Source organism: Schistocerca piceifrons, chromosome 3, assembly GCF_021461385.2.
Source record: "Schistocerca piceifrons isolate TAMUIC-IGC-003096 chromosome 3, iqSchPice1.1, whole genome shotgun sequence".
NCBI classification, from domain to species: domain Eukaryota; kingdom Metazoa; phylum Arthropoda; class Insecta; order Orthoptera; family Acrididae; genus Schistocerca; species Schistocerca piceifrons.
Window position 1 is genome coordinate 337152551 of NC_060140.1, and position 22403 is coordinate 337174953.

General features: G+C 37.8%; 1 protein-coding gene across 1 annotated transcript in view; it reads right to left on the reverse strand.

Moving 5' to 3' along the window:
• Positions 1–22012, reverse strand: part of LOC124787783 (85/88 kDa calcium-independent phospholipase A2-like) — a 178575-nt gene extending 156563 nt beyond the window's left edge. Inside the window, exons 1-2 of the mRNA XM_047254684.1 lie at positions 21639–22012; positions 3667–3757 (exon numbers count right to left, since the gene is read on the reverse strand). Coding sequence (XP_047110640.1) covers positions 3667–3757; positions 21639–21859 — 312 coding nt within the window. The 5' untranslated portion in view covers positions 21860–22012. The remainder of the gene's footprint in view (positions 1–3666; positions 3758–21638) is intronic.
• Positions 22013–22403: the final 391 nt, after the last annotated feature.

Sequence of the window (22403 nt, forward strand, 5' to 3'; positions counted from 1 at the left end):
AGAGAGAAAAATGACTATCTATATGCCTCTGTACGAGCCCTAATTTTTCATACCTTATCTTTGTGGCCCTTATGAGCAATGTATGTTGGCAGCAGTACAATCATTCAGCAGTCAGCTTCAAATGCTGATTCTCTAAATTTTTTCAATAGCATTCCATGAAAAGAATATCACCTTCCCTCCACGGATTCCCATTTGAATTCCCGAAGCATCTCCATAACACTTACGTATTGTTTGAAACTACCGGTAACAAATCTAGCAGCCCGCCTCTGAATTTCTTCGATGTCTTCCTTCAATTTGACCTGGTACACATCCCAAACACTCAAGTGGTACTGAAGAATGAGTTGCATCACTGTCCTATATGTGGTATCCTTTACATTAGAACTACTCTTTCCTAAAATTCTACCAATAAACCAAAGTCGAATATTTTCCTTTCCTACCACAGTTCTCACATGCTTGTTCCATTTCATATGACTTTGCAACATTATGCCCAGATATTTAAGTGGCTTGCCTCTGTCAAGCAGGACACTTAACTCTGTAACCAAACATTAAAGGTTTGTTTTTCCTACTCATCTGCGCTAACCTGCATTTTCCCCACATTTAGAGCTAGCTGTCATTCACCACACCAACTAGAAATTTTGTCCAAGTCATCTTGTATCTTCCTACAGTCACCCAACAATGACACCTTACCCTGCACCACAGCATCATCAGCAACAACTGCCAACTGTCGCCCACCCCATCCGCAAAAAATCATTTATGTATACAGAGAACAGCAGCAGTCCTATCACATTTCCCTGGGACACTCCTGACAATACCTTTGTCTCTGACAAAAACTTGCCATCGAGGACAACATACTGGGTTCTATAACTTGGGAAGTTTTCGAGCACTCACATATTTGTAGACTTATTCCATATGCTCATACCTTTGTTAACAGCCTTCAATGCAGCCCCCATGTCGAAAGTCTTCCAGAAATCTACAAATATGGCATCTGCCTGTTGCCCTTCATCCATAGTTTACAGTATATTATATGAGAGAAGGGTAAGCTGAGTTTTGCACAAGTGATGCTTTCTAAAATCATGCTGATTTGTGGACATAAGCTTCTTTGTCTCAACTGAACTGAGGACATGTTCAAAGATTCTGCAGAAAACTGAAGTTAGGAATATTGGGCTGTAATTTTGCAGGTCTGTTCTTCTACCCTTCTTATATACTGGAGTCAGCTGCACTTTTTTCCCCTCAGTTTTCATCAATGATAAGAAACAAACTCTACAGCAGACATACTAGTAGTATTTAGTCAACTGCTACCTGAAAATCATATGAACCAATTTACCCAATCAATCCAAATCATTTCTCTGAACAGTCTGCGTGGAACTTATATCTCCAGCACGCCCTGTAATACTGTATCTAACATGGTCTAAATTTCCTCCAAGATCTATTTTTGTCTGTTCTTACTGCCTTTCTCATCTCTAGTTTAATAAAGCTTTCTCACAACATGTTTATCATTTTTATCTTAGTAATAAAAAGAACAGGGAATAGAAAGTACCTATTAGATTTCCCTTCAGTGTTCATCTCTTCTCAGTTAGTAGTTTCCCATCCTTTGCCATTTAGTATGATTTCTATCATCATTTTTATCACCAGTGTATATTTTTTATATTTCTTAGTAATAAATCAACCCCCACTCACCCTCCCTTCATTTTTTTACATTCCAAATAGCCATTTAGAACCTTTTCTTTTGATTGACTGGATGTTTATTATCCTCAGTAAATTGGCAGTAACTGGAAAACCTCTAAAATACAGGTAATAATTTAATGGTATCTGAATAATATTAGCCACATCACGTGTTTAATCATCAAGACGACTCATTCTTTTAAGTACATAAATGGCACACTTTCGATACTGTGTGTGTTGGTGCAGTTTCACAGCCAAATGGAAATAATTTGTCCTATTTTTCTCCATTTTGTTCTGATCAAAACTATTTTATGATCGGTGACAGGAGTTGTTTAGACAGACGAAAATCAACAGAATTGTCTAATCAACTGAAAAAAAAACAGAAAAGTATATAGATATTGATGCGGATCTAGACTGATTACCTTAGATGCCTTCGAGGGGTGTTGTTATCACACCCTACACTCGATTCATTTTTTCTCCTTTTCTATCCTTCCCTTCATATTATCCAACTTGTGCTCCTTCTCCAACATACAACTTAATGCTCCCTTTCTCATTACTTTGTTATTTTATCTATTTCCAGTTATTTAAACACCATTACTTTGTTATTTTATCTATTTCTAGTTATTTAAACACACCATCAATTCCATCTACTGGGACATAACCTTCTCTACTTCACACAAAAAATTTGTGTTAAGAAGAAGTGAAAATTTTTGGGATTAGAGGGTAAGGGAACATTCTGTGGACACAATTCTGGAATTTTTTGAACAGACCTCGTAATGTATGTGGTGGAGTAACACAGTATTGAACATTACCAAGCAGTAGATTTTGATTTCACAGATGTGCACTTTTGAGCAGACTGACTGTTTTTGGTTTATTTTTAATTTCACAACAGTTTTATTTATTTATTTTTAGATTTGTAAGGCTTAGTCTTTCATTCTCTTCTCCCCTTGAATCTTTCTCCACAAATATTTGCAGATATGCAGCAAGCATAGAGACATTTCCAATGCTTCCTACCTGTCATGGTCATAAGACAGAGAAAAGAAAACACTGCTACTGTTTGTGAAATGCTTCCCAGATATTTACCAGCCACATATCTTAAGGCACAATGACAAAATAATATGAGCATGGTTATGAAAATAATACTCAGTTATTATATTTATAATAGTTACTTTTTGACACCTTCTGAAAGTGGCACAGAGTTCCCAGCAATGAAATGTAGAGTTTTAAGTAACAGACACTGCACCAATAAGGCTCATTTATGACATATGAAACTTACAGTAAAAGACTATTTCCTGCTGGTGAACAACATTTTTATTTGCATACATAAAGACAAGGCTGCTTGTTTTTTATATGTCACTGATATTTGGAATTCCAATCCATTAATAAAAATAAGAGAATGTGCTAGAAAGTCTATAATATTAATACAACATATTAAAGAGAATCTATAAAGACTCAAAAGTAAAATGTAAGACTACTGGTGGTGAGTGTGACCTCAATACTGGTCTGGTAAATTAAATAATTTAAAAAACAAGCAACCTTACATTTATATGTGCGGATGGATGTGTGTGTGTGTGTGCGCGCGCGCGCGAGTGTATACCTGTCCCTTTTTCCCCCTAAGCTAAGTGTTTCCGCTCCCAGGATTGGAATGCCTCCTTAACCTCTCCCTTAAAACCCACATCCTTTCGTCTTTCCCTCTCCTTCCCTCTTTCCTGATGAAGCAACTGTGGGTTGCGAAAGCTTGAAGTTTGAAATTTGTGTGTTTTTTTATTGTGCCTATCTACCAGCGCTTTCTCGTTTGGTAAGTCACAGCATTTTTAATATATTCTTCCCATGTGGAATGTTTCTTTCTATTATATACAACCTTACATTTACATATAAAGATAAAAATGTTTTTCATCAACTATATAAAGGTGGCAAGACATCTTCAATCTAAAATATTATCTGTACTGAAATAAACAAAATGTTCAAATGATCGTGGGAAAGTTTTCACAAAATTATACTCACATCCTTGGATATCTGAATAAGATGTGGCACCTTATCCTTCAATTCCAAAAATCTAATTTCTGCAGCATTAACGTCATTTGATCTATAGAGACTGGAAAAGATAAAATTGTGAATTTTTACTACGAAATATGGAATATAATATGAGAAAATACAAATATCTTTTTTGTACAAGGGAATACCATCAACACTCAAGAGCAAAGTTTACATTAAGAGAACATGAAAAAAAAGAAAAAGAAAACAACACCTAAACTTTCTATATACAACCATCAGAAAGGGCAATCAGAACCACACCTTTGACAATGCTCATTTGTGGAAATTTAAATGTCAACACTTTGAACACAGATGGATCCTGTAACACATTCTTTAACATTATGTACAACTATAGAATATCATCACTCTGATTAACTCTGCAACAACTATAGGATATCACCACTGATTAACACACTGCAACGTTGGTAACCAAGCATTCAACATCAATCACTGACTATGTAATAACTGACTCCAAGGATGAAAATTCTTATGTTGCTTCAGATCATTCCAATTAGTTCTTAAAACTAAACATGGGCATAGAAAACAAAAATAAAACACTCACATATAGATTGCTTTTCTGTAAGCCAAAAATAGGCTGAATTTGCCACACAGATGAGCAATGAACCATGGGAAGAAGTGTGCACAGAGACTAGGATGGTTGGGAAGCTTGCGAAGTTTCTAATGATATTTACATTCAAATTAAAAGAAGTGTTCCGAAAAGTACTAAGGGTTACTAAAGCACAAAAGAAAAGTAACTGGGTGACTAACGGAATAAGGAAACCCTCAGCAGCACAAAAACAGGCAAAATGATCCTGCATTTCAAAAATACTACCAATCAAACAAAAACATGAAAATTCTTGAAAAATAAATCGCAAACAGCTGTTGTATGGTCCTTTAATAGTAGTATCCGTTACACAATGTTTGAGTTGCATCTTCAGGTACATCTAAACAAATGAGAATAGTACACGGGGGATTATAAAATATAAATATTTTTTAGAAATGGCAAGAATCTAGAGAGCATATAGTAAAACGTCCATAAATTTATTATTCATCTTATGGGGTTGCTCTTCTTCTGTGGCCATCTTCATTCCACCCAATTTGAATTTTGACTTTCATCACTAATTTGACTAATTTGTTATAACCTGATTCGGAATGATGGGTGTCCAATGTGTTCAAATTTTTCCTGTAAATCACCTAAAAATAAAAAACACATAAAGACACACACAAATATCAAGCTTTTGCAACCCACGGTTGCTTCATCAGGAAAGAGGGAAGGAGAGGGAAACATGAAAGGATGTGGGTTTTAACGGAGAGGGTAAGGAGTCATTACAATCCCGGGAGCAGAAAGACTTATCTGAGGGGGAAAAAGGGACAGGTATACATTCGCACACACATACATATCCATCCACACATATACAGACACAAGTAGACATATGTAAAGGCAAAGTGTTTGGGCAGAGATGTCAGTCGAGGAGGAAGTATAGAGGCAAAGATGTTGTTGAGTGACAAGTGATGTACGAGCGGCGGCAACTTGAAATTAGCGGAGGTTGAGGCCAGGTGCGTAACGGGAAGAGAGGATATATTGTAGGGCAAGTTCCCATCTCCAGAGTTCTGATAGGTTGTTGTCAGTGGGAAGTATCCAGATAGCCCAGACAGTGTAACACTGTGCCAAGATGAGATGGGAACTTGCCCTTCAATATATCCTCTCTTCCCGTTACCCACCTGGCCTCAACCTCCCCTAATTTCAAGCTGCCGCCCCTCGTACATCACTTGTCACTCAACAACATCTTTGCCTCTATACTTCCGGCTAGACTGACATCTCTGCCCAAACTCTTTGCCTTTACATTTGTCTGATTGTGTCTGTATATGTGGGGATGGACACACACACACACACACACACACACACACACACACACACACACACACACACGCACGCACGCTATTCTTCTTCATTTAGGTTTACTTGAAGATTCAACTCTAACATTGTGAAAGCAGGCAGTACTATTAAAAGATGATACAACAGCTATTTGCAGTTTATTCCTCAAGAAGGCATACCTTCAGCCACTGATGCCCATATTATAAAGTTTCCCGATATACAGAAAAGTTTTACTAACAGCAAGGAAATCTCAATAAGATAAATTTATAGAAAAGGCAGAAAACAAAATAAAATCAACCCAGAATGTCACCAAACAAGAGACAAATAGAAAAAAAGACAAAACAGGTAAACATACAATTTCAGCACAATGATACAATACAGTACACCAAAAAAACGGTAAACTTTGCAAATTAATATTTCAGCAACATAGCTACCAAACTGTAACACAGATCTGACAAAATACTGCCTGTACAAACACTGAACTATGTTCCAAAAAAAAATTAAAACCTTGGTAGATATACATGAAGTCCCTGTGTGCTTCTGATGGACAATATAGACACTATCAAAGACCCTTTAATGCTCATCATAAATGAATCATTCACCATAGGTGGCTTCTAAGAGGCACCAAAGCATGCAAAGGTCCTGCCTCTACATACGAAAAGCGACCCTGAAAATACAGAAAATTATATGCTCGTCTCTTTACTGTCATTGTTTTCAAAAGTAATAGAAACCATAAAAAAATACTCATGGGGTACCCAACATAGTACAATCTTCTGTGTAAAGAACAGTTTGGTTTCAGGCCTGGAAAAAAGCACACAATAAGCTATAGCTTAATTTACAAATGTTGTTCTGGAAGCACTACACAAAGGCGATCTTATAGCAGGTACCTTCCTTGGCTTTAGCAAAGCCTCTGATACAGTAGACCACACAGTTCTATTAAATAAACTGGAAGCTCTAGGTATAAGAAGGTAGCATGCAACTCGTTTTGTTCACACCAGAAAAACAGAGTGCAATCAGTATAGAGCACTCAAATAAACTCCAGTCACAGCATAAAACTCCTTTCTATCCCAGAATACACAGTTCTATTAAATAAACTGGAAGCTCTAGGTATAAGAAGGTAGCATGCAACTCGTTTTGTTCACACCAGAAAAACAGAGTGCAATCGGTATAGAGCACTCAAATAAACTCCAGTCACAGCATAAAACTCCTTTCTATCCCAGAATACATTAATATTGGAGTCTCAAAAGGAAGCGTGCTTGGCTCAATACTCTTCTCGATATACAGCAATGATTTTTTTTCCAGACTGTCAAACACTGTGAAACACTACTGTTTGTTGATGACAGTAACATTCTAGTCAGTGGTGTATCACCAAGTGTACTAAATGAAAAAGCTGAAGAACACTCATGGATTTATGCAGGTGGGTGGACAGCAACAAATTAACCTTAAATGTAAAGAAACAACATTATTAGTTTTCACGTAAGCAGAAAACCCAAAAATAATTCTTTAAAAGTGAAAAATGAGCTCAATGAATTTTTACCAAAAACAAAATTTCAAGGGGTTCACACTGACACACAACTAAAGTGGACTGAGCATAATACTGCACTTGGAATGAGAAAAGTTTGCATGCTCTGCAATGAATTCAGTGTGTAGCAGTTCATGCATCAGAACAACATATTTTGAATATGTTTATTCTGTAATTAGAGAAGAATATACAAACAATCTTTAAGCTACAAAAAAAGAGCTGTATGAATTATGACAAAAGGTAGTAAGAAAACAGACTGCACAGATTTGTTTAAATCTACAGGAATCTTGACTGTTTCAGGTAAATACATCTTGCACACATTGAGCCATAAATAGAAAGATATCAATCAGTACCCAACAAACAGGTCTCCACTAGAACATGGAACCAGATCCAGCCACCATTCACATCTCAGTCATAAAAACAGAACAAAAACCGAAAATAGTGTGTTGTATGATGGAATAAGAGACAAAGTCAAAAGCAAAATATATGCCTTCAGGAATACCCTAAAAAATTATTTGTTAGAAAAGTATTTTTATACTGTAAAGGACTACCTAAAAGATACGTCAATTTTGTAGAGAATTATGCTACTGGTTAATTAGTGCAATTGAGAGGCATTTTACAGTAAGTTCAATGGAAGAGTGAAATATTATGTATACAAATGTAATCTAGTAAGGCAAATAATGTATGGATCTATGTGGTGTAAATCCATATTTTTACGTATGTTTGTGTCTGTATTGTATGTAGTGGGTGGTTATAATTAAAGTGCAACTACTCACAGACATTCCTGTGGACTGTAACAATTATATGAAAGTGAAACTTGGTAGATATGCTTATGAGTTAATGTGGAAGCAATTTACCCTGGAAAAAAAATAGTTCCAATATTGGCCACCAGATGGAAATCTGGCACGGTGAATGCAAGAAAGACACACGGAAATGTTTCCATAAATAATGGATTTGGAACATGAAGTGGGCAGAAAAGGTCGAACGAGTGAGAAATTCATAATGTTGATTTTACTACTAACCATTGCTTACACAATTTGTTTAATTTGAGCACTGGAAACATCGACGAGATGCTGCATCTGTAAAATGGCATGACCAACAGTTGCTTACAGCAAATTCCAATGGAATCTTGAGCAATGTGTTCCTGTATACTGGCCTTCAGATCATGTAGAAACCAAACATCTTCCTGATTAATGCACTCTTTTAGATGTTCCCTGCACCAAAAGTCACTTGCATTCAGATTAGGTGATCTTGCAGGTCATGCATCTGGAAAATCTCTGGAGAGAACATGTTCGTGGAAGGTTGCATTATGCAGATCTTCCACTTGGCAAGTGACATAAGGTGTTGTGCCATCTTGCATGAAAGTGCCATCTTGCATGAAGACAGCTGTTTCCACAAAGCTGCACTCTTCCAAAGCAGAAATCACAAGCTGTACAAGGAGGTCTCAATTGTTTACAGATGTCACAGTACAACTGACAGGCACTCGGGGGGTATTCTCTTCAAAGAAGAACAGACCAAGAATAAACATGCTTGTGAAACCACATCACACAACCACAAAAGGTGAGTGTAATGGTTCTTCATGCACAACATTTGGTTTAACCCAAATTCAGCAGTTCTGTCTATTCACTGCACCCTGTAGCATAAAATGTGCCTTGTAACTCCATATAATGTCGCCCAGCCACATGTCATTAACATGCCAAAAACCGTTCACTCACATTAAGGCTCGTCAAATGACAGTGTGGAGGTCATACCATCCCACAAGCAGTGTACAGTGCCGGAGTTGCACCAGGTGGCCACAAATGGAACTAAATTGTTTCCCAGTGTAAGTCAGTTTTACGTCAATACATTAGCATATCTATCAAGTTTCACTGCCATACATTAACTACAGCCCTATTGGATCTCTGTGGGTAGCTGCATTTTAATATAAACACTTGGTTTTGTGTGTTGACAATATCCATACAATTTATACTGTCCACAGATGAATGAATAAATAAATAAATGAATGAGAATAAATAAATACAGAACATGAACAACAACAACAAACAGTAATAAATGCAACCTCAAACCACTCACAGAATCACAAACAAACTGCAATCAGATTCATGTTAGACTCAATAGGAGCTAAAGGCAACAGAAAAATACAGACAACAAACATGAAACAAACAAACTAAATTACACCACGACATACACCCAGATACATTGACAACACTAGTGGTGTAATATTACAACATATTTCATATCTGAATTGTGTCGTGCTGCATATCCAAATGAAATTATACCAAAAACATCAGTGTGAATAGCACGGCTTGCTGGAACTTCTGGAAGCAGATGATACTTCTAGACATAAATGGAAACCACACAAAAATACTGTAAGTAATAGTCAAACTTCAATATCATACATGATAAACTGTTCTTTGATCTAAGAAGCAAACCAAAATTATAAATGTGTTTCAGCCTAGACCATTCATGATGTTTTAAATCAATAAAATGAAATGTGTATGGTAACATAAATATGCATTTCTTCAGTAGCTGCAAAGACAGATTTTAAATCCATTTCATACTTGGAATTTACTTTCTCAAGAGAACTGGTCCATCCAAGCTCACTTTGTTGGTTGGGTGGCAGAATATCCATTCAATCAGTGGAAGTATAAACCACAAGATGCTAGAAACAGATGTTTGATCATGAAAGAATGCTGCGTGTTAGACAAGCTTGACATCTTGTCAATCCAGACAAGACATGGCACACTAGAAAAGTCTGACATAACATTTGGTTGTTGCAAGTACCCCACAGGTTACTCACTGACAAATGTTATGCCTCATCTTCCATCCACCCTATGGACATCTCAAGGAAGAGGGTTTTCTTTTTATAGCCTTGTAATCTGGGCACTTTTAGCCAAGATTCTCATTCTATGAAACATACAATGCTCTTATTGAGACACGCTTAAAGTTTAAGGAAGGCTGTCCCAGCTCACGTGTCCGTCAGATGGTAGCCAAGTGCCCACGGGCACAGGTAAGCATGGAATGGCAAAAGACTGATGGATGGGCAGTCACACAGCTGGGCTGGAGCCTATGTGACAGTTTTGCATCAGCTGACCACACGTGAGCAGGATTGGCCATGTGGTTATGATATGTTACATGTTGTATAAAACAGGGTCTGCCACAGTGGGCAAAACTTCACATGTTCACAATGTGCTGCCCTCGATAGGTCCACAGCTTGACCTGTCTCAGCACTACTCGCTATTTCTCAGATTTGCTCAGTCCTTCTTGGTATAGTGCAATTCTTCATTTAACAGTGCAATGTAACACTTCCTTCCAACACTTGGTTCGACTTATTTTGGTTGGCCCAGCTTTCTTCAGTTCAGCAGATTCATAGTGTAAGCACTGTTTATCCTTCACTATTGTTCGCAAAAAGAGGAAGTGATCTAATGTTACAATTGTTCAAAAATTAATGGGAATCACTCACTGGGAGAAGGATGGGATTTTTCAATATCTGTCATGTAGTTGAATAATCGATGTTATCACAAATTTTCTATGAAACAGCAATACAACACCACGCAAAAAGAATTTCAAGATTTAACAGATGATGAAAAAGCTAAAAATTATAACAATCAACAGACAATTTTTAAGGGATTCATTGTTCTGTACGTCAAGAACAACTTCATTTTAAACACACAGGAATGGAACACGATATGGAACTAGTGTTGTGAATAGAAAATTTTCTGAAGTTGCACACATTATTAAATCATCAGTTGCAACAGCTTTGATGGAATTGCACAATGAGTATGGAGACATTATATACTACTGCAAAGAACACTGGTTAAGCCAAAGGACATGCCTGGAACAAGGTTTTCTTTTTTTATTGAAAAACCTGCTATTTTTGAATCTCCAGGGGAAAGAGAGCTTTTGGGAGATTGAAAGGTTTGCTGACAGCTAGAAGCATCCCCATTACACTTCAGAAATGTGCTGTGTAGAGTGTGGCATCTTATGCTTCTGAAACATGGACAGTCAGACAGAAAGAACAAAAATATTCAGAAAGTTTTGAAACACGATTAATGAGAAGAATGGAAAAGGGGAAAGAGGTCGACAGAATGACAAACAAGGAGATGCTTAGCAGAGTACAGAATTCTCAATACCTGTCATGTAAAACGAAACTTCCTGGCAGATTAAAACTGTGTGCCCGACCGAGACTCGAACTCGGGACCTTTGCCTTTCGCGGGCAAGTGCTCTACCAACTGAGCTACCGAAGCATGACTCACGCCCGGTACTCACAGCTTTACTTCTGCCAGTACCTCGTCTCCTACCTTCCAAGCTTTACAGAAGCTCTCCTGCGAACCTTGCAGAACTAGCACTCCTGAAAGAAAGGATATGGCGGAGACATGGCTTAGCCACAGCCTGGGGGATGTTTCCAGAATGAGATTTTCACTCTGCAGAGATTGTTCTTAATATATATTAATGACTTGCCACTCTATATTCATGAAGATGCAGCTAGTTCTCTTTGCTGACGATACAAGTATAGTAATCACACTCAACAAACAAGAATTAGCTGAGAAAATTGTAAATAATGTCTTGTAGAAAATTATTACATGGTTGTCTTCAAATGGATTCCCATTAAATTTTGATAAAACACAGTATATACAGCTCTGTACAGCACATGGCATAACACCATTAATAAATAGAGTGAACAGAAGTCTAGGGCAGAATATTCCAAATTTTTGGTTGTTTGCATTGATGAGAGATTGAACTGGAAGAAACACATTGATGGTCTGCTGAAACGTTTGAGTTTTGCTACTTATACTATTATGGTTATTGCAAATTTTGGCAATAAACATATAAGTAAATTAGCTTACTATTGCCTATCTTCATTCACTGCTTTCATACGGCACCATATTATGAGGTAATTCACCATTAAGGAACAAAGTATTCACTGCACAATAGTGTGAATCAGAATAATAGCTGGGGCCCAGCCAAGATCATCTTGCAAACATTTATTTCAGAAAGCTAGAGATTTTCACAGTAGCTTCACAGTATACATTCACTTATAAAATTTGTTATTAACAACCCATGTTCATAGCTACAGCACTACGAGAAAGGCTGATCTTTGTTACTATGAGTTAAATTGAACTTTGGCACAGAAAGGGGTGAATTATGCTGCCAGAAAAATCTTTGGTCATGTACCCAATAGCATCAAAAGTCTGACAGATAGCCAACCAAAATTTAAAAACAAATTAAAAGAAAAAACTTTGAATTATGGGATGTAAAGAAACCTTTCGTTAAACTGACACATTCCATTTCATTAGGATGTGTTGTATTCACGATCTATGGAACAAGTATTAACCTAATCTAAAGTGAATACCCACAAAATATTTAACAAGTTCTCTCTCTATTCAATCTGTGCCATTTAAAAAAATTTAAAATAAATTTATATGACTGGCTACAACAATCCCATGTTACAACACAACAGAGTTTTATGATATGGAAATTTCATAATAATATTTAAGATTTTAGTTGTATACAAGATATTTTGCACGTGTAATGTGAACATTAATTTTAATACTTTGATTGCAATTATAACTTGCAATCACTGAGAAAGCCCATTCTACTGTACGCTGTCAGAGGCTAATAAAGAATCTGCATGTGTGCAAAGAGCAGCAACCTATGTCTTATTGCTGCACAGCATTCACTACAGCGTCGAATGACAGGCTGTCTTCTAAGCAGATCAGATGGTTTTACGAACTTGATGACTCTCTCTGCTAATGTGATCTGTTACCCCAAATACACTGTCACAATGCTCGGAGATGGTCAACTGGCTGTAAAACTTCTGGTTTGCCCTGCCAAGCATCCATCAAGCTGACCTTTCAGGCTATATTCTTTCAGGAAGATGAAGCCAAATCAGAAAAAAAGTCAGTTATGTGCACATTACTATCAACTTTTCACTAAGCAGTGTCCACAAGAACAGGCAATCAGAACTGCTGATTTAGAAATTCTACTTACTGAAAGATGTCAGCAGTGATGAAGTGTGTTCTTTGTTCTCTGTACAAAGATATTTGATGTGAGAATGAGGCTACCCGTAAATCAAACTACAGCAGAGCTGGGGTGGGGGAGTTAGTGGTCTCAAAGCCCACACAGTGGTGCGTGCACTGAAATATATGATGATGATGATGATGATAATGAGGAGGAGGAGGAGGAGGAGGAGGACAAATGGAAGTGGAGTTGCCTGGGAAGGTATTAGGGTCCTCTATGGCCTTAGGGTAATGCAGGAGCAGAAATAAAGAAAACATTTATTTTCAGTTGTACATGCCAACTGCTTGCAAGTCAGTAAGAGGTAAAATGGGTTTAGGAGGAGTAAGTTGAGGAGAGAGAGGAGTAAATTGAGGAGACAACACGCAGCTGTAATTTGATGAAGGCTCTAGGCCAGCTGCTTTCTTATTAGACATTGGTTTCAAAATTCTTCATTGGAAATGGTGGGCATTGCTTTGTGATTATATTTGCAGATTCAAGTAGCAATTATGGCAATATAATTTTGATTATGCCACCACTGTAATTATTTTCTTCAGGGTTTGGGGAAACGGCGCAGAAAATATCAGGCTCTGCGCTGCTTTAAGTGCCTCATTTGCTTCAGCATAAGATATTCACTTTGCGAAGAGCCCTGCATACCCGATTTATTTATTCATCTTTATCCATAACTCATCACGTAAGTGACTTAAAAGGACTTTTTTTTTACATAACTTTTAAAAAGTAGCTGCACCAGAATATACAGAAGATTTTTAAAAAATACTATAGGATTAAAAAAAAAGGGACCACTCACCAAAAAGCACAGAAGCACTGAGTTGTTGATAAGCACATGCACGCACACAGGCGCGCGCGCACACACACACACACACACACGCACACAGGCGCGCGCGCGCGCACACACACACACACACACACACACACACACACACACCTTCATGGTGAGGTGGCAGTATGGACCAAAACATGTCCAGTAAACATGGGCTCTAAAATGCATGCATTACAAGCTACTAGCACTTGTTCAGTAGAAGTGAGGTATTTCACAGTAGTTAATATGAACAAGTGCTCGTTGCTTGTAAGGTATGCACTTTAGAGTCCATGTTTACTGTATATTTTTAGCCTGTCTGGGACCATACCACCACCCTCTCAAAGAATGGAATACTTTTTACTGAACACCCCTACATACCTTTTTGTTATTAATTCTGAAAGTAGTCATTATATTACTATGAACTCATTCTCTTCCAGTAGATGAACATTTTGGCAGTGCACATCTACCTGAACTTTATTCTGTCAGAAAACATTTGCCTCATAATTGCTGATTCCTAATTTCTCTCTTAACACTACCAATCGCCTAATATTACAAAATAAAAATTTTATAACAATAATAATAGATTTAATGCTAATGTTCAGTAAACATAGGCTCTAAATGCATGTCTTCCAAGTAAACAAAGTAAAGTAGACATGTAACAAGCAAAGTAAACAAAGGAATTAAGATAACGAATACCTGAATGTACTTTTGATCGCTGATGACATCATTATTTTTCAAAAGAATGAAGATGACCTCCAAAGATCTGTATACCAACTAAATGAAATTTGCTACAACTATAACTTTAAAATTTCTGGTTGTTGTTGTTGTTGTGGTCTTCAGTCCTGAGACTGGTTTGATGCAGCTCTCCATGCTACTCTATCCTTTGCAAGCTTCTTCATCTCCCAGTACCTACTGCAACCTACATCCTTCTGAATCTGCTTAGTGTATTCATCTCTTGGTCTCCCTCTACGATTTTTACCCTCCACGCTGCCCTCCAATGCTAAATTTGTGATCCCTTGATGCCTCAAAACATGTCCTACCAACCGATCCCTTCTTCTAGTCAAGTTGTGCCACAAAATCCTCTTCTCCCCAATCCTATTCAATACCTCCTCATTAGTTATGTGATCTACCCACCTTATCTTCAGCATTCTTCTGTAGCACCACATTTCGAAAGCTTCTATTCTCTTCTTGTCCATACTAGTTATCGTCCATGTTTCACTTCCATACATTGCTACACTCCATACAAATACTTTCAGAAACGACTTCCTGACACTTAAATCTATACTCGATGTTAACAAATTTCTCTTCTTCAGAAACGATTTCCTTGCCATTGCCAGTCTGCATTTTATATCCTCTCTACTTCGACCATCATCAGTTATTTTACTCCCTAAATAGTAAAACTCCTTTACTACTTTAAGTGTCTCATTTCCTAATCTAATTCCCTCAGCATCACCCGATTTAATTTGACTACATTCCATTATCCTCGTTTTGCTTTTGATGATGTTCATCTTATATCCTCCTTTCAAGATACTGTCCATTCCGTTCAACTGCTCTTCCAAGTCCTTTGCTGTCTCTGACAGAATTACAATGTCATCGGCGAACCTCAAAGTTTTTACTTCTTCTCCATGAATTTTAATACCTACTCTGCATTTTTCTTTTGTTTCCTTTACTGCTTGCTCAATATACAGATTGAATAACATTGGGGATAGGCTACAACCCTGTCTCACTCCTTTCCCTTTCATGCCCCTCGACTCTTATAACTGCCATCTGGTTTTTGTACAAATTGTAAATAGCCTTTCGCTCCCTGTATTTTACCCCTGCCACCTTTAGAATGTGAAAGAGAGTATTCCAGTCAACATTGTCAAAAGCTTTCTCTAAGTCTACAAATGCTAGAAACGTAGGTTTGCCTTTTCTTAATCTTTCTTCTAAGGTAAGTCGTAAGGTTAGTATGCCTCACGTGTTCCAACATTTCTACGGAATCCAAACTGATCTTCCCTGAGGTCCGCTTCTACCAGTTTTTCCATTCATCTGTAAAGAATTCGCGTTAGTATTTTGCAGCTGTGACTTATTAAACTGATAGTTCGGTAATTTTCACATCTGTCAACACCTGCTTTCTTTGGGATTGGAATTATTATATTCTTCTTGAAGTCTGAGGGTATTTCACCTGTCTCATACATCTTGCTCACCAGTTGGTAGAGTTTTGTCAGGACTGGCTCTCCCAAGGCCGTCAGTAGTTCTAATGGAATGTTGTCTACTCCCGGGGCCTTGTTTCGACTCAGGTCTTTCAGTGCTCTGTCAAACTCTTCACGCAGTATCGTATCTCCCATTTCATCTTAATCTACATCCTCTTCCATTTCCATAATATTGTCCTCAAGTACATCGCCCTTGTATAAACCCTCTATATACTCCTTCCACCTTTCTGCCTTCCCTTCTTTGCTTAGAACTGGGTTGCCATCTGAGCTCTTGATATTCATACAAGTGGTTCTCTTCTCTCCAAAGGTCTCTTTAATTTTCCTGTAGGCAGTATCTATCTTACCCCTAGTGAAACAAGCCTCTACATTTCTGGTAACAAAACAAAAATAACAGTACTCAGAGGAAAATATCCACTTAAATCAAAAATTGTTTTGGATAATTCAGTTTTAGAACAAGTGTCTCAAATCTCTTATTCAAGCCGTGCTTGAAGTTTTGATTTTGGCCCTGGCAATGAGAATAAAATACACATATTCCCAGCTGTCTGTGATAGCATTAGCAGAACATTGGGCCATAAAGTAAAAAAAGAAACAATCATCAAATTCTATAAAGTAATGGTAATTCCAGTGTTATACTATGAAAGCAAAAGCTGGGTTTGTTTTCCTTGTTTTTTACAAGAAAAAGAGGAAAATAAAATTCAAACAGCAGAAATGAGGTTCCTAAGAAAGACGAAGGGATGCAGAAGAAGAGATATGATTAGAATGAAGATAACAGAACAGAATTAAATATTTTTAGAATAAATGGAAAAATTCAAAAATATCGTCAAGATTGGAAGCAACACCTCATGAGAATGCCAGGTCACAGAATTGCTCAGAACATTCTGAACTACAAGCCAAACTGGAAAAAGAGATATTGGAAGACTTAGAAAAAGATGGGAATGATTCTGTTCATGAATCCAGAACAGGCAAAAGCCTAATCCATGAAAGGAAGGTGGTGGTGATGGTGATGATAATGAAGAGTGAGACAGAGAAAAAAAACACTGAAATGTTATAAAATAACAGAGAGAGATTTCTTGCCATTACTAAAATAGGTGAAGGAGGTGACAACTTACATCTGTCCTAACGTACAAGGTGATCAAAAAGTCAGTATAAATTTGAAAACTTAATAAACCACAAAATAATGTAGATAGAGAGGTAAAAATTGACACATATGTTTGGAATGACGTGGGGTTTTATTAGAACCACCTCATATTGCTAGACGCCTGAAAGATCTCTTGCGCACGCCGTTTGGTGATGATCGTGTGCTCAGTCGCCACTTTCGTCATGCTCGGCCTCCCAGGTCCCCAGACCTCAGTCCGTGCGATTATTGGCTTTGGGGTTACCTGTAGTCGCAAGTGTATCGTGATCGACCGACATCTCTAGGGATGCTGAAAGACAACACCCAACGCCAATGCCTCACCATAACTCCGGACATGCTTTACAGTGCTGTTCACAACATTATTCCTCGACTACAGCTATTGTTGAGGAATGATGGTGGACATATTGAGCATTTCCTGTAAAGAACATCATGCTTGCTTTGTCTTAGCTTGTTATGCTAATTATTGCTATTCTGATCACATGAAGCGCCATCTGTTGGACTTTTTTTAACTTTTGTATTTTTTTGGTTCTAATAAAACCCCATGTCATTCCAAGCATGTATGTCAATTTGTACCTCTCTATCTACGTTATTCCTTTTTGATCACCCGGTATATCAGTCTTAAACTAATCTACAGTGATACTGAGTGTGACAATACTCTACATTCAATTTCAAGAACCTCAAGAGTCTAGCACCAACTCAACAGCATAAATGGAGCATTTCCATTTGACCACATGTGTCATTAAATAGTTACTCAAGACCTGCTCTCCCTTTTACACTCAGATTTGGATTTGAAGACAGTTTGGAAATTTCTGGACCTATTTCCCCCTCATCTGATTTGACAGTTCTTATAATGCTACAATGATATTCTGGGTAGGGATTGTGCCCTTTTAAACAGTAAACAAGAACAGCTGTTGGCTGAATGAAGGATTTGGAGTCTCTAGCAGTCATCTGAAATGAAACAATATATTCACTTCCCAGTGACAGAGGTGTCCCATATTTCTTGTCATAAATCCATAATATGCTTCCTGATGGACATGTGCATGTCTACTTGAGTACTTAGCATTTCATTCATTTTATGTGGCCTGCCTTTCTTCACTCAGCACATAGTTGTTCTCACTCATACATACAGATCAACACCAAGGACTCCAAATACAACTTACAGTGCACAATTTACTGTACCTAATGCATCTGGTAAGGTAGTTCCTCTTTCAGCAGCCTTACTCTATGCATCCTTAAGTTCAGACCATAGTCCACTATGATTGCTAGTCCTGCCTCAGTGTAAGAGATGAATATTTAACTATGCATTACTAGCAATTTTGTCAAGAATACCTCAAATTTTAAGCATGGTACAATTGTGTGTGTATTGAAGCTTGATTTCTCATCTAGATGCACCACAAGTAACAACTGAGGATACTGCATATAGGCACATCATTAACTCTGGTTAAAGGATAACATAACATATGTATACTTGTGAGAAATGTAACAAGTTTATTTACTCTGCACCATCCCTTATCTGTGTCAAGTGGCACTGTCACATTCATTTCTAGTTGCAATTTACTGTTCCCTTTGGCTAGTAGCAGCACAGAGCAACCACTCTATGCACACACCAGTTAATACAATCTTTAAAGTTGACGTGGACATTTAAGATGCTTCGCCTGCACAAAATATTCACTGATGAGCCAAAACATTATGACCATCTACTTAACAGCTTGTTTGTCTGCCTTTGGAATGAAATACATCACTGATTCTGTGTCATGGGTCCGACAATTTATTGGTAGGTTTGTGGAGGTATGTGACATTAGGTGTCTATGGACGTCGTGTAATTCACATAAATAACAGGCCACTGATTTGCATACATGTTGATGGCATCGGATAGCGACGCAGGTGGTTTCCATAAAATGTACAGCAGGTGAATTTGTTCACTGAGACATCAACTTCAGTTGACTACAATGCTCCTCAAACCACTGTAGCATGGGCTCTGGCTCCAACACAAGGAAAATTACACTGCTGAAAGATGATATTTCTGTCGGGGAAGACATCAAGCATAAAGATATACAAGTGGTTTGCAGCTGTCAGCGTATCTTCAATTACTACCAAAGGTCCTACACAACCACAGGAATGTGTCTCCCATAGCTTGATACTACTCCCACCAGCCCCCATCCATAACGCACTGCACATTTCGAGCCTCCGTTCGCCTCGATAACAGCATCTGTGGAGATGACTAGTGATTTAGTGTAGCAAAAATGTGATTAACTTGAAGAACTGACACATTTCCATTGATTGACGGTCGAATCAGGATGGTCTCTTGCCCTCTGCAATCGTAGCTGACAATATTGATGGGTCAACATGTGAACAGGTAGGGGTGGCCTGCTGTGGGCTCCATGTTCAACAATGTATGATGAACAGTGTGCTCCGAAACACTTGTGCTTGCACCAGCATTGTGCTTTTTCGACAAAGATGCCACAGATCATCATTTATCCTACTTTACAGAGCAGACAAGCCTCTGTACTCCACGTTCTATGTAGAGTCATGGATGTCTAGACACTTAGTTCCTAGTGGTAGTCTCACTGTCCTCCTCTCTCTTTCTGTAGATGCTCACAACAGAAGCACGTGAACATTCGACCAGCTTCGGTGTTTTTGACATACTTGTTCACAGGCTCTACATAACCATGATCTGCCCATTCGCCAGAGTTGCTTATCTCAATGGATGTCCTCATTTGCATCCCATATCTTCACTACGGGTTGCCCCATACATGCCTGCTCTGCTTACATACTTCCGTTACAGTTATCATGTACCCGCAATGCCACGAGGTGGCATCCAATGTCATTTGGGCATAATGTTTTGGCTCATCAGTGTATCGGTCCTGGATACTGCAAAGCTGAACACGTCTAGTTATTTATTTATTTACATGTCAAGTTCCGTAGGACCCAATTGGGGAGCAAATCTCCAAGGTCATGGAACACATCAGCACATGACATTACAACATAAAAGTAATGACAGATAAAAATAAAACGTTTATGAACATGAAAAAAGTCAATCGATAAGTTTAAGTAAACACAATCAACAACACAACAAGAATCAGCTTAATTTTTCAAGGAACTCCTCAACAGAACAGAACGAGTGACCCATGTGGAAACTCTTCAGGCGAGATTGATAAGCACGTTGATTACTGTTAAGATTTTAATTTTGAAATTGGGTGGTAGCTTATTTAAAATGGCTGCAGCAGTATACCGCATACCTTTCTGCGCAAGTGTTAAGGAAGTCCAATCCAAATACAGGTTTGAATTCTGCCTAGTATTAACTAAGTGAAAGCTGCTTATTCTTGGGCATAAACTAATATTTTTAACAAGCAATAACAGTAAGGAATATATATACTGAGAGGCCAATGTCAAAATACCTGGACTAGTGGCACTACTGTTGTAGGCCTACATAAAAATGACCACAAATGGACAATGTTTTTATGTGAGATTCACAAATCCAGTAGCAATATCATCATATACCTCATCACCCTGTAATAAAGCTGCCTTTATCTCTGACAGATATGCAGTATTCCCATGGTGACAGGATGTTCTTTGATAAACTGTAGATAGAAATAAAGGGTACTGCACAGAAAAGAAGTTGTTTGAAAAGAAATTAAAAACGCTTTGTTGCCAGCTTTCAACCCCCCAACCTTTTTACCAAATACGCAGTACTGAAAATTCATCAAGTCTACCAATGGAGCACTGGCGTTTATAAAATCGATATTACCGACTCTGAAAGAACCATCATGGATATTTTAATTACGCAAGTCAGCGAAATGACAAAAAATGTTAATTATAATGAACATCTGGGTTTCAGAATCCACCTTTTCACAGCTGTCTGCTCACTGTTTCATCAATATTCTTATTTGGTGAGTGACAGAAGTGTACTTTATTAATCTGTGTGCAAAATGCAGTAAAGAACAGAGAGGGCCCAATTTAGCTCCCAGAAAAAGTTCAGTATTTCATCAAATTAACATTTGCTTTGCAGAGGAACAGGTGAACTGTAGTCATACACAACGACTACTGGTTCTTCCAATTCAGGAAAAGCTAATTCTGTTCAGTATTGCTCTACAAGTATAAAGGTATGTGCTGTGCTGAGAACGAAACCAACATATCAATTTATGGAAAACGAGTGCAGTTGCCGAAAGTATCACCCTAGCCGGATGCAAAAAACCTTGAATGATAGTGTCCATGCCACTGATTAGAACTGTAACCTAATACAAATGCGGAAAGCACTCAAATCCAAGGGCTTTCTTTCGAGACGGATGATACGTCATAAGCCAGCCAGAATGATCACAAAAATTCTGTGATGAAACACGTCAGAGAGACTTATCTCTCATTACTTTACACTTCAGTGTTGTGTCAAACAATAATCTCACCTATACGCTTCGTTCAATGTTTCGCTGCAAGGACGATGCAACACAATTTCATATTGCCCATCAGTTGGTCCATAGAGAACAATGGAATCTTCTCGGCAACGAATTATGCAATTTCCATATTTTTCTGGTTTGACACTCAGAACCTTATCTGGGCCAGCTTCTCGTGTTAACCCTCTCAGAACGAGGCCTGATGTGTAAGTTAATGCATCAAACCACGACATATTTAAGACGACAGCTTACAAGAAACATCAAATTAAGACAGCAACGTCACACTGAACCCTTGACATATTATGATGCAAGACATGTCAGCATCACAACTTTTTTCGGTTTAAAGACCACACATCAAACACAATAAAAACAACAAATCAAGGATAGCGAAGATGACAGTACAACACACTGGATTATCAGCGATCAACAATGTTACGGATTGCTGTGCAAAATATCGATGGCTACTCGATAGCTCACAAATGAGCAAACTGCTAAACCATAAATACTTATTTGTTGAGGAGAAATATTAGATGCTCGTGATATAGTATAAAAAGTGAAAAAGACATAACTAAAGTTAGTCTTAAAAGTTGCAAATAAAGACCGATTCAGACTTGACGGAACGGAACGGAATGTCATGTCAACATATTCTAATCAATTCCTTTTAGTTGTCTGAAGATAACATTGCTGTTGCATTAGACATCGTCAACTACAAGTTATTTCTTTGTGGACAACAGAATATAATGTTACATATAACTTACATAAATTTTAATTTATACT